At 56.8% G+C, this 13,725-nt stretch overlaps 1 protein-coding gene across 3 annotated transcripts in view; it reads right to left on the reverse strand.

Moving 5' to 3' along the window:
* BIN3 (bridging integrator 3) overlaps positions 1-10,340 on the reverse strand; it is a 46,891-nt gene extending 36,551 nt beyond the window's left edge. The window contains exon 1 of one of the 3 annotated variants that reach the window (XM_030289649.4): positions 10,242-10,340. In XM_030289649.4, the coding sequence (XP_030145509.2) occupies positions 10,242-10,249 (8 nt within the window). In that variant the 5' untranslated portion in view covers positions 10,250-10,340. Of the gene's footprint in view, positions 1-1,713; positions 1,781-2,739; positions 2,882-10,241 lie in introns of those variants that run through there. The other 2 variants (XM_072917642.1, XM_072917644.1) reach the window with 2 other exon arrangements.
* Between the last annotated feature and the right edge of the window lie 3,385 nt (positions 10,341-13,725).

The raw sequence follows: 13,725 nt of genomic DNA on the forward strand, positions 1-13,725 counted from the left end.
GTGGATCCATATCCATCGCTGCCATGAATTCCACGGATCTCCCTGGTCCCTTCAAAGCTGAGCCTGGCTCTATAAACACCAAAGAAAAACCAGAATTGATGCTGCTTTTTTTTTTTTTTTTCTTTTTTTTTCCTGATGTCTGGTTTCTGCTGAGCGAGAGAAAGCTGGGGTTGTGTTTGGGGTGTGAAATCCCTTGAAATCCCGTTCCTGAAGAGCCAAGCCTGCTGAGTCACAGCCAGAGCGTTCGGAGCATCCCTCAGAGCATCCCGGCCCCTCGCAGCCCCTCCCGGGGAGGGCACCCCGAGTTTGGGAAAGCAGAGGGGCTCAGCGGGGAGGGAGGAGGGTGAAACACTGCAGGGAGAGGGTGGGAAGAGCTTAAAAGTAAGGAAAAAAGTGTGGGTGGAGAGAATCCTGCGAGCTCTGCTCGGGGATGCTCAGGAACCCCAGGGAGGGGAAGGTGGGAGAAGATGTGGCTGATTTTCTCTGAAGTTTCCCCAGCAATCTCAGCTATTTACTTGGCTTTTCCATGTGCAAACGCAAGGGCTGCACACACCAAAGCAGTTCATTCTCCTCTGGATGCACGGGAGAGTTGGGAACAAACCTCCCAGGCAGGGGGGGATACAGCTCCGTGAGGTCTGTGGGGAGCTGCAGCACAAAACACGGAGCTCCCCCTGGAACGCAGGAATTGCCAGCAGGAATCACTCAATCCTGGCTAAATCAGGGAGGAATGGTCCTTTCCCGGCGTGGACATCAAACCCTGGATCACCCCTGCCCGTGGGGAGCTGGCATGGAGCTCAGAGCGTGCCCAGGGGATAAATTCCCTGTGGGTGTGATTCTTTTTCCCAGCTCATTCCAGCTCAACAGCGGCTTTGCCACCCTTAATCAGGCCCCAGAAGACCCTTGGCAGATAAGCAAGGGATAAACATCAAATATTTTCACCCACAGCTGATAAAATACCCTCCCTGGGGATGCTGAGCTGCCAGGCAGGGATTGGGAAGGGAGGGAAGGACAGACAGACGGACAGGCAGGGATGGGGACAGCAGAGACTGGGGCAGTTTGGGTGTTAATTAATTTGGCAGAAGTGACACTGAGCCTCTGAATTCAATATTCCTGCCCCAGGTGGGCACCAGTGGCATTTGCAGGGGACCTGCAGGTCCTGCTTCGGTATGAACTGGTGGCCAAAACTGGTTTTTACTGGTACCACTGCCAGCCCACTGACTAAATCCATGTTTGGTGGGAAGTACCCGCTTCCCGTGGAAAGTTTCAGGGTTTTTTTTTCCTTTCTCTCTCTCTCTCATTGAAACCCCAAGTGCCAGCATAGCCTGGATCCCCGCCAGAGCTTCTCACTCTTTGAATTTCCACCAAAAATCTCAATTCCTTCACCGGAAAGAAACCTCTCAGTGCCTGCAGGCAGGAGGATGACACCCAGCCCCCCGCGCTGCCAGGGTGACCCCGACCCTCCAAGCCTGGTTCTCCCAAGGATTTTGGCAGGAGGGATGATGAGGGATCCTACAAAGCCATCCCTTTACACCTGATGCTCTGTGCAGACAAAAATCGTCCCAAAGCTACCACAGAAACTGGCTCCTTCTTCCCTCTGGAAGCTGCTGGGTTGGGAATGGATTCAGCTGCATCCAGAAAATCTGCCTGGTCAGAAGAGCTGCCTGGCCATGGGATCAGCTGCTGCCCCAGAGGGATCAAAGTGTTCCTGCAAACCTCAACAGGAAGGTCGGGAGCACTCCAGGAAGGATGTGAACCTTCACTTTCCCACTCTGCTCCAGAGTGAACTCGGTTGAGCTTCTCCTCCCTCTCCGCTTGGCTGAAGCTTCCCTGTGGGATGGAGAGGTTGGGGAAGGATTTTTCCATGCCAGGGGAAAGCCAGAAGTTCAAAGGAAGCTGAGAGGGTTTTGCTGAGCAGCATTCCTCAGCCTCACGCCAGCCTGCACAAGGAGAGGGGAACACTCCACACCAAAATCCTGGAAACTTGGATGGGGCTCCATAAAAACCCCCAAAGGTGCAAATCCCCGGGCAGGAGGGGATCCCAGCCGTGCCCAGGTGAGCCAGGCAGGAGGGCAGGCTCAGGTTAGGCGTGAATCTCCCGGATTCCTCCTCTCCCAGTGCTCCAGGCGTGTCCATGGAAACTGCAGGCACCGTCCCACCCCGCTCCCCCCCTCCCAGGAACTCATGGCAACCGCTCCAAACACGGCACGGAGGCAAAAAAAAAAAAAATTATATCAAAAAAAGGGGAAAAAAAAAATTATTCCAACAGATCACAAACAGCTTCTGTCGAGGGAGACTCTGCGCCAAATCCCCGTTTGGGTGCTCTCCTCGTGGAGATGAGAGGTCATGGGTGGGGATGGGAGTGATGTGGGATGGGATCCCTCGGGAAGCAACGCGCCCGTGCCGCAGGTGAGCGCTCCCACCTGGATTTCTGCCCCATCCCTGGGAACTTGGGAGGTTTTTAAGGCACGCAGGGATGTCAGGGCGAGCTGCTGCAGCGGGGGAGAAGGGAAAGAGAGGTGTAAAAAGAGGTGCAAACATCGATTTTAGGTCAGGCCAGGGAAATCAAGGCACCTTGCTGAAGTTTGGCAGTGAGGGATGAGCTCCTGGGAGCGGGTCCCTCTGCACCCTGCACGGAGCCAGGCGCGGTGTCAGCGCTAAGCAAATCAAAAATAATGTCAGAATCCTCTCTCCCACCCATTCCAAGAGGAGCATGAAAAAAAATAATGATATTTTACTCACCCATCAAAAGAAAATTACTCACGCCAGGCGCGTGGGCGAGCAGAATTTTGCAGGGCTGTTTTAGGCCCTGACTATGCTACAAAAATATCCATTTTAAGCACGGTTGTGAAACACGGTTGTGGCTCAACCAGAGCACGGGGCTGGAGCTACCTGGCCAAAACAGGTGGGAAAATGAACAATTAAGGAATAACCACTCCGAGGCCCGTGATGGTGGCAGGGGAGGTGGCAGGTGGCTTTTCCCAGCTGCTCCACCCCGGGAAATGCCCGGCTGGCGCTCCAGTTTCACCGTGATAAAAACTTTGGGGTGTGTAAAGCACCTGCACAGGTAACAGGGAGGTGTTTGGGAGCCTGGCTCACCGCTCTGGTATCCACTTGCTTCATCCCAGTGAATTTTCTCCCATGCTCATCTCCCGATCCCACTGGAACCCGCAGGGAAGGGGGAGCGCTGCCGTCGGCCACGGCGGCTCCAAAAAACATCAATATTGATTCAGAGGGAGGAAAACAGAGCCCGGGGCTGTGTTTGCATCGCACCTGCCAGCCTGGCCACGGCTCCAAAACATGGAAAACACTGGGAATAACCAACAGCCCCAACAACCTGTGCAAATCTGTAACACGGAAAACACAGGGAATAACCAACAACCTGTAAAAATCTGTAACACGGAAAATACCGGGAATAACCAACAACCCCAACAACCTGTGCAAATCCATAATGTGGAAAACACCAGGAATAACCAACAACCCCACTCTGAGGCTGTGCAAGTCCACAAGATAAAATACAAAAATACCAGAATAACCAACATCCTGTGCAAATCCATAACATGGAAAACACCAGGAATAATCAATAACCTGTGCAAATCTGTAACAGGGAAAACACCGGGAATAACCAACAACCCCAACAACCTGTGCAAATCTGTAACACGGAAAATATCAGGAAAAACCAATAATCTGTGGAAATCTGTAACATGGAAAATACCAGAATAACCAACAACCTGTGCAAATCCGTAACAGGGAAAACACCAGGAATAACCTACAACCTCTGCAAATCCATAATGTGGAAAATACCAGGAATAACCAACAACCCCCACAACCTGTGCAAATCTGTAACACGAAAAATATCAGGAAAAACCAATAATCTGTGGAAATCTGTAACATGGAAAATACCAGAATAACCAACAACCTGTGCAAATCTGTAATAGGGAAAATACCGGAATAACCAACATCCTGTGCAAATCCATAACAGGGAAAACATAACAGGGAAAACACCAGGAATAACCTACAACCTGTGCAAATCCATAGCACAGAAAACATTGGGAATAACCAACAACCTGTGCAAACCCAGAACACAGAAAACACCGGGAATAACCAACCACCCCACTCTGAGGCTGTGCAAACTCATCCACCCTCCCACCCTCTGGGAGAGCCAAACAAGATCCCCTTTTCCCTGTGGGAATTCAGCTGGGGGGGGGTGGGAAATCGGAGCAGGGGATGTTTGGGAGTCTGGTTTGGTTTGTTGCAGTTTCAGGAACCTTAAAAAACACTTTATAAAGTCAAAAATGAGGCACCTGGGGCAGTAAGGGGATGATACAGTAAAATCCAGCACTCCACTCCCTTTATTTCCAGGAGTGATTGCCAAGGAAGGAAATCACTGGATGGCACATGAGGAAGAGGAGGATGAGGATGCTCCAAGAGATCCCAACCCAAAGCCTAAAGGAAGCCGTGGAGCTCGGCTGAGATTCCAAAACCATCTCAGCTGTCCATGCAAGGCTAGAACGGCAGCGCTGCCTCACTGCCTGGGGGCAGGAATCGGGAATTTGGGGCTTTCATCCTGTCACCAGCAGCAGCAGCCCGCTGGAACAGTTTTCCTGGGTTGGTACAAGGGTCATCATTGTGCTCCTGGGAGCATTCCCAGTGTTCCTGGGAGCATCCCAGTGTTCCAGGGAGCATCCCTGTGTTCCAGGGAGCATTCCCTGTGTTCCAGGAGTGATCCTCCTGTTCCTGGGAGCATTCCCAGTGTTCCTGGAGTGATTCCCCTGTTCCAGGGAGCATTCCCAGTGCTCCAGGGAGCATTCCCTGTGTTCCAGGGAGCATTCCCTGTGTTCCAGGAGTGATCCTCCTGTTCCAGGGAGCATTCCCTGTGTTCCAGGGAGCATTCCCAGTGCTCCAGGGAGTATTCCCAGTGTTCCAGGGAGCATTTCCAATGTTCCAGGAGTGATCCTCCTGTTCCAGGGAGCATTCCCTGTGTTCCAGAGAGCATTCTCTGTGTTCTAGGGAGCATTCCCTGTGCTCCAGGGAGTATTCCCAGTGTTTCAGGAGTGATCCTTGTGTTCCAGGGAGCATTCCCTGTGCTCCAGGGAGTATTCCCAGTGTTCCAGGGAGCATTTCCAATGTTCCAGGAGTGATCCTCCTGTTCCAGGGAGCATTCCCAGTGTTCCTGGGAGCATTCCCTGTGTTCCAGGAGTGATTCTCCTGTTCCAGGGAGCATTTCCAATGTTCCAGGAGTGATTCTCCTGTTCCAGGGAGCATTCCCAGTGTTCCAGGGAGCATTCCCCTGTTCCAGGGAGCATTCCCAATGTTCCAGGGAGCATTCCCTGTGTTCCTGGGAGCATTCCCAGTGTTCCAGGAGTGATGCTCCTGTTCCAGGGAGCATTCCCAGTGTTCCAGGGAGCATTCCCCGTGCTCCTGGGAGCATTCCCAGTGTTCCAGGAGTGATGCTCCTGTTCCAGGGAGCATTCCCAGTGTTCCAAGGAGCATTCCCCGTGCTCCTGGGAGAGACCACCACATTCCAGGAGCGTACCCCATCTTCCTGGGAGCGTTCCCAGCCCTCCCGCAGCACAGAGAACTCGGGGAGCGAGGGATGCCTCAGGGTTAACTCCAGCCACTGCACAAAGCACCAACCTGCCAACAGCCCTCAAACCTCCGGGGATTCCCCTCATTAAAAAATTAAGGATACGAGTGCTCAAGAGCTCAAACAGTGGCAGTTTGTGCCACTTCCCAGCTCTGCAAGACAAAGCTGAGGACGAAGCTCCATCCTCTTCCTCAGCTGCAGCATCCAAGCCCTGGAAAAAGAGGGATCAACCCAGGACTAATGGCACCCATCGCCAGAGAGACGCAATGAACCCACGGAGCATTTTTAAAGCTGGACAGAAAGTTCACACAGCAATTCATGTATAATCCAACAATTCCCAAAGCAGCCAGGGGCTGAACAAAGCTCTCCATCCGTGCCTGGCTGTGACATTTCAGCAGCAGGCCACGAGCCACGTGTGTCAGCGCCGCCACGGACGTCACAGAGGGTCCTGCACGCTGTGAATGGCACCATTGATCCCGGGAAAGGGGCACCCCGGGAATGGGGCACCCCGGGAAGCAGCGGGCACGGAGGGCACACCCCGGGCACGGACTGAGGGCGATTGTGTGGCCGCCACGGCGCTGGAACCCCGCGGGCTCCGAGCCCGGCGTGCGTCAGAGGGTGACGCGGCCGGAGAAGAACAAAAACTCAGAATTCCTCAGAGATCCCCCCACTCCACTCCCCAGGCAACTGTTGGGAGTTGTGGATGCTGAAAATTTGAGATTTTTGATTGAGAGCGCTGGGATTACGGGTGTGGAGTTGGTTAGAAGTGTGTGGCATCACAGGGTGGAAAACTGAAAGAGTTTGGGGTTTTAGAATATAGAAATATGTGGGAATCCAGGGCTTCCCTCTGGCTGCACTGGGACCCTGGCAGGGGTCAGGAACCCCCCTGGACAGAGCCCCCAGAGACACTGGCTGTGATCTCTGTCCATGGAGAGGAGTTTTCAATCTTACAGGTTGAATTACAAGCTTTGAGTGTTTGATAAGAGTAATAATTAAGTGTGACACGGGTGCAAGAGTAAAATTTTAGATTTCTAGATTAGGGGTTCAAAGGGGACAAGATGGAGGAAATTGGGTGTGCCTTGTCCTTTTTCTCCTCCTTCACACCCTCCATGTTTCACTGTGGTGTTGGCATTTTTCTGTTGGTTCAGGCTGGGGACACACTGTCCAACGTAGGTGACAGATATTGGCACGTTATTGTAAATCCAGCACAGGTAGTTTGTGGTATTTAATGTTTGTACCATCCCACTGAGGGCAGAGCCCCACACGCTGCCCTGCAGGACAGAGCTGCGGCAGGGCAGCAGAACATGGTAGAGATAAACAGAATAAACAACCTTGAAACAGCACAGACCAATTATGGCTTCTGCTTTGGCAGCGGGGCTGACAGACAGAGACTTTCTACAATCTCAGAATCACCAATACCCTCAGATTCCGACAGAAATAAATATGAAGCAAGATGGAGGTTTAAGGCAGAGGCAGCTTATTCTTCTTTACTTTCTTCTCCTTTCTTCTTCATGGGTTTGGGTGGTATTTTGTAATTGAACAGGAAAGTCCAAGTGTGGACTTCAATGGATCAGTTATTGGGTTAAAAGTGAAAATAATTTAGGTACCATTTCTTAGTTGGATAGTTTAACCATAACAGACCTTATAACAAGAGATAGCTAACCATTTTGTGCCTTGGTAATGAAAGACTACAAAACTCACTGCTGTGAGACTGTAACGTTGATAAGAAATAATAAACACCTGATAAACTATCATCTCAAGTACCTTCAATCCCAACCTCAACAGAGGTAAAAAAAGGCAGCCAAAACTGGCAGGCAACGACCTGAAATTCCTCTCCAGAAAGGTGAAAACACCAGATCTCCCAGAGAAAGGGCTCCCAGGAAAAGCCCCGTGTGTTGTGGTGACAAGGGACAGTCCCCGGGGCCAGATGGACGTGGGGAAGTGCAAGTGGAAGTGCTGCACACAAATTATTCTGCATCCAGCGCATGGAGGGATTATTTATTCCTCACATTTTGGCCAGAAGGTCCTTCCAGAGTCCCTTCCCTCAGCATCCCTGGGAAAAGTTGGCTCCAAAACCTCATTAGCCAGTGCTGACCGTAATTGTTGCTGTTCTGAGTAAAGCAAAACCAAAGTGATTCCAGTGGATAAAAGTGTATTTTTAGCCCAAATGCCCAGTTTTAATCAGCACCTGTGTGTGCCTCATTACACTCTCGCAGTACAGTTCCAAACCACAACTTCCACAGCTCCAAACCCAAAAAATTTTCCGTGGTCACCACGGAACTCAACCTGCCAGGCAAGGAAAAGCCCTTTTAGCTCCTGACCCACCCATCCTTTGCCTCTCACAACAGGGCTGGATCTCCAGAACTACCCGGATGAGAAATCACACACAGCAGCCCGGATTAATTCCTCATATTATTGATTTCCAATACAATTTAAATTAAAAAAGCACCCAAGGAAGCAGCGTGTCCAAACTGAGCCCTCAGCGTTGTGATTCAAACACATGGGAATTCTTCCTTCCCCTTTTTTAAAGGAAAACTCAGTTTTTCATGGAGTTGAAGGGGGTTTTGCAGCACCTCAGAGCCAGGGGGACATTGGGGGAACCTGCAGCAGCTCCTGGGCAGGGAGGAGGGGAGGGTGGGAAGGGACAGGGGGGCTGGGGGGGCACAGGGGAGGCTGTGAGGGGGGCACACCTGTGGGGTGGCACAGGGACAGCCACAGGGGACAAACCTGGCCAGGACCGGGGCAAACCTGGCTGGGACCGGGACAAACCTGGCCAGGAGTGAGACGAACCAGACGGGGACAAGGCTGGCCAGAACCATGACAAACCTGGCCAGGACCGGGAGAAACCTGGCCAGGAGTGAGACAAACCTGGCCAGGAGTGAGACAAACCCAGCCAGGACTGGGAGAAACCTGGCCAGGACCGGGACAAACCCAGCCAGGACCGGGACAAACCCAGCTAGGACCAGAACAAACCTGGCTAGGACCGGGACAAACCCGACCAGGACTGGGGCAAGCCTGGCCAGGATCAGGACAAACCTGGCCAGGACGAGGAGAAACCCAGCTAGGACCGGGACAAACCTGGCCAGGACCGGGACAAGGCTGGCCAGGAGTGAGACAAACCCGGCCAGGACCGGGACAAACCTGGCCAGGACCGGGACAAACCCGGCCAGGACCGGGACAAACCTGGCCAGGACCGGGACAAACCCAGCCAGGACCGGGACAAACCTGACCAGCACCGGGACAAACCTGACCAGGACTGGGACAAACTCAGCCAGGACTGGGACAAACCCGGCCAGGACCGGGATAAACCCGGCCAGGACCGGGAGAAACCCTGGCCAGGAGTGAGACAAACCCGGCCAGGACCGGGACAAACCCGGCCAGGACCGGGAGAAACCTGGCCAGGAGTGAGACAAACCCAGCCAGGACCGGGACAAAACCACTCAGGACTGGGAGAAACCTGGCCAGGACCGGGACAAACCCAGCCAGGACCGGGACAAGCCCGGCCAGGACTGGGTCAAACCTGGCCAGGATCAAAACAAACCTGGACAGGACCGGGGCAAACCTGGCCAGGATCAGGACAAACCTGGCCAGGACCGGGACAAACCCGGCCAGGAGTGAGACAAACCTGGCCAGGACCAAGACAAACCAGACTGGGACAAGGCTGGCCAGAATCATGACAAACCTGGCCAGGACCAGGAGAAACCCAGCTTGGACCGGGAGAAACCTGGCTAGGACCGGGACAAACCTGGCCAGGAGTGAGACAAACCCGGCCAGGGCCAGCACCGGGCCAAGCCCGACCAGCAGCAGCTCTGCCCCGGGCCAGCACCGGGACCAGCACCGGGCCGAGCCCCGGCAGCACCGGCTCCGCTCCAGGGCCTGCACCGGGGCTCCCACCGGGGCTCCCACCGGGCCGAGGCCCGTCCCCGCTGCTCCTCACCCGCAGTGCCCAAAGTGAGGAGCCGGGACCGGGCGGGCCGGTGCCAGCGGCTCCGGTTCCCTCGCCCTGCCCGCTCCTGGTCCCGGTTCCTCCGCCATGGCCTGCTCCCGGTGCCGGCGCTCCCGGTGCCCCGGGGGTCCCGGTTCCTCGGCCTTGGCCCGGTGCCGGTCCCTGTCCCGTTCCCGGTGCCATTCCCTGTCCCGGTGCTCGGTCCCTGTCCCGTTCCCTCTCCCGGTGCCGCCGCCCGGTCCCGGTCCCGGTGCCCGGTCCCTGTCCAGCTCCCGTTCCCGGTGCCCGGTCCCGGTGCCCAGTCCCGGTGCCCGGTCCCTGTCCAGTTCCCATTCCCGGTGCCCGGTTCCCTTGCCCTGTCCCGGTGCCCGGTTCCCCTGCCCTGTCCCGGTGCCCGTTCCCGGTGCCCGGTCCCTGTCCAGCTCCCGTTCCCGGTGCCGGTGCCCGATCCCTGTCCGGTTCCCGTTCCCGGTTCCCGGTGCCCGTTCCCTGTCCGGTTCCCGTTCCCGGTTCCCGGTGCCCGTTCCCTGTCCGGTTCCCGTTCCCGGTTCCCGGTGCCCGTTCCCTGTCCGGTTCCCGTTCCCGGTGCCCTGTCCCGGTTCCCGTTCCCGGCTCCCGTTCCCGGTTCCCGTTCCCGTTCCCGGTGCCCTGTCCCGGTGCCCGGTCCCTGTCCGGTTCCCGTTCCCGGTCCCGGTGTCCCCCCGCTCTCACCAGCTCATCTTCCCCCGCCGCCCCGCGCCGCTCCCGGAAGTGCCGCCGCTTTTGGCCCCGCCCCTTCCGGCCCCGCTCACCGCCGGGGCCGCGCGCCGCGGTGACGTCACGCGGGAGAGGGGGCGTGACGTCACACGGCGGGGGCGTGACGTCACGGGCAGGGGAGCCCGAAATGGGCCCGGTTGGGGTGCAAAGGGTGAAACGGGGCGGGTTAAACCGCGGGGTGTACCCGGGGAGGGCCTGGGGCGGGAATTGCCTGGGATAAACCCGGGAAGGACCCGGAGAAGGAATTTCATGGAATAAACCCGGGAAGGACCCGGAGAAGGAATTGTCTGGAATAAACCCGGGAAGGACCAGGAGAAGGAATTTCATGGAATGAACCCGGGAAGGACCAGGAGAAGGAATTTCATTGAATAAATACAGGAAAGGCCAGGAGAAGGAATTTCATGGAATGAACCCGGGAAGGACCAGGAGAAGGAATTTCATTGAATAAATACAGGAAAGGCCAGGAGAAGGAATTTCATGGAATGAACCCGGGAAGGACCAGGAGAAGGAATTTAATGGAATAAACCCGGGAAGCACCAGGAGAAGGAATTGTCTGGGTCATCCCTGGGGTGGGTGAGGAGAAGGAATTGCTTGGATCGCCCCTGAGGTGGGCCAGGAGAAGGAATTGCCTGGAAAAACCTCAGGGTGGGCAAGGAGAAGGAATTGTCTGGAATAAACCCGGGAAAGGCCAGCAGAAGGAATTTCCTGGATCACCCCTGGGGTGGGTGAGGAGGAGGAATTGCCTGGAAAAACCCTGGGCTGGGTGAGAAGGAGGAATTTCCTGGATCACCCCTGGAGAGGGTTGGGCATGGGGAGGGGATGCCCAGGAACATCCCAAAAGTGGCATGGAATGGCCAGGAGCATCCCTGGAGTGGGCAGTGGCACAGGGAGGGGATGCCCAGGAACGTCCCTGAGGTGGGCGAGGGTCAGGAATTGCCTGGGACCATCCTGAGAGGGGTGCCCAGGGTTATTCCCTGGGGTGGGCGAGGGCACAGGGAAGGGATTCCCGGGATCCAGGGGTGGGTGAGAGCAGGGGGAGGATTTCCTGCCCCACTCAAGGAAATCCGAGGGATGTGCACCCCCTTTGGAAGAGCAGGAGCACCCACTTTTGGGCAGAAAGGCCCCAAACCCATCTTGAGGAGGCTGGACAGGGCTGGGAGGGGCAAAATCCTTTTGGTGACCAAAAACCCACCTTGTCCTCAGCACTGGGGTGACCAAAACCCCACCAGCCACCACCAGCCGTGACCCTGGGGTGCTGCAGAGCCCCCCGAGGTCGGGGTGCCCCTGGACCCCCGGTCAGCAGCCCGAGGTGCCATCCCGGGGGTGGGAACGGCCCCGGTGCCACCCACCGGGGTGGTGGCAGCAGCCACATGGCGGCACACGGGGCGGGCAGGGTGCCAGGGGTGGCTTTATCAATTAGCAGGTGGAGGTAAACAGCGCGGTAATTACAGCAGGGAGGAGGATGCTAAACTGGGAAGGTGTTCCCGACACCGCTGAGGACAGGGATTAGCCCGAAAGGAGCAGCTGGGGGGGCCATGGGGTGGAGGGAGGGTGGTAACCCCACAAAACTCCCCTTTTGTGGCAGGGGATGGATTTTGGGGTGCTGGGGGGTGTCAGAGCAAACCCCGAGGGGAGGGGAACAGCCAGGAGGGTCCCCCACGTCCCCATCCAGGTGTGGGCAGGGTGAGGAGGAAGAGGAAGAGGAAGAGGAAGAGGAAGAGGAAGAGGAAGGTTTTGCTGCCAGCTGGGCCAGGCTGCTGCTCCTGGGCCTGTCCCCACCGTGGTGTCCCCTCGCTGTCACCTTGGGGACAAGGCAGGGCTGGGACGAGCCTGGGTGTGTCGTCCTGATGGCCACAGGACTCGGGCAGCATCTTCTGTGGAGGCTCTGCTGATTGTCCCCGTGTCCCAGGAGGATGAGTCCGGCCTGGGGATGGATCCACACGGTCCCACGGGGTGGGAGATGAGGGCAGATGATCCAGAACCATCCAGGCCTTCTGTGGATGGTGTCTCCTGCCAGGCAGTGGCAGAAGCTGAGCCAGAGCTGAGAAGATCAGGGAAGGATCCCACCAACATCTGTACTCCAGCTGCAAACCAGGAGCTTCTGCCTGTGGCTCCTCGTCGCTGCCGACCCCAGGGATGGAGCTTCAGCTCTTGGTGCTCCTCCTCAGCAGCAAATCCCATCCTGTGGAGAGCTCTTGGATCCAACCACATCCTGCAGCGCCCCGAGGACCCTCAGCAGGGAGGAGCGAGGTGTTGATGGCCTCCTCAGGACCCGCCGCTCCCGTTGAGGAGGCAAAGGCAGCAAGTTCTGTGGAGCTGGTACGTGACTGGAAGCCCTTCCCTCCTCCCCAGAACACAGATAGCCCAGAACGGGGATGGAAAGTGCCGTGTTTCCGTAGCAACCAACATTTTTCGTGCAAGGTGCCGCACGCACTCCCCGCGCTTTGCCACCCAAGGGTGCTCCTCACCTTCCTGCTCCGCGCCAGGGCGGTCCTGCCCAGTGGGACACCCAGGCCAGGCTGCCAGAGAGGGTCCCCAGGGCCTGGTGGGCTCCTTCCCTGCTCCTGGCCCGCAGAAGGAGCCCGAAGTGTTGGGTGGCTCCTCGCTGGGGCAGCTCCTCTGCCGGGCCGGGATCTCCAGCGTTTTCCAGCACGAGCCACCGGTGGAGATGGGCACCTCCAGCACCACCAGCAGCAGCACAGCACCCTTGGGTGAAGCTGGGGGCCGTGGGGGCTCTCCCTGTGCTCTGGTTCCTGCCCAAGTGAGCCGCACACAGGGACACCGATGGCTCCCAAACCATCCCGCTGCCCCTCACGGCACAGGGACACACAGGGACACCGATGGCTCCCAAACCGTCCTGCTGCCCCTCATGGCACAGGGACACCGATGGCTCCCAAACCATCTCACAGCACAGGGACACCAATGGCTCCCAAACCATCCCACAGCCCTTCATGTCACAGGGACACTGATGGCTCCCAAACCATCCCACAGCCCCTCACGGCACAGGGACACACAGGGACACCGATGGCTCCCAAACCATCCCACAGCCCCTCACGGCACAGGGACACACACGGGGACACCGATGGCTCCCAAACCATCCCACAGCCCCTCACAGCACAGGGACACCGATGGTTCCCAAACCATCCCGCTGCCCCTCATGGCACAGGGACACACGGGGACACCGATGGCTCCCAAACCATCCCACAGCCCCTCACGACTCAGGGACACCGATGGCTCCCAAACCATCCCAGAGCCCCTCATGGCACAGGGACACCGATGGCTCCCAAACCATCCCAGAGCCCCTCATGGCACAGGGACACCGATGGCTCCCAAACCATCCCACTGCCCCTCACAGCACAGGGACACACAGGGACACTGATGGCTCCCAAACCATCCCACAGCCCCTCATGGCACAGGGACACACGGGGACACTGATGGC

This window comes from Taeniopygia guttata, chromosome 22 (assembly GCF_048771995.1).
Source record: "Taeniopygia guttata chromosome 22, bTaeGut7.mat, whole genome shotgun sequence".
NCBI lineage: Eukaryota > Metazoa > Chordata > Aves > Passeriformes > Estrildidae > Taeniopygia > Taeniopygia guttata.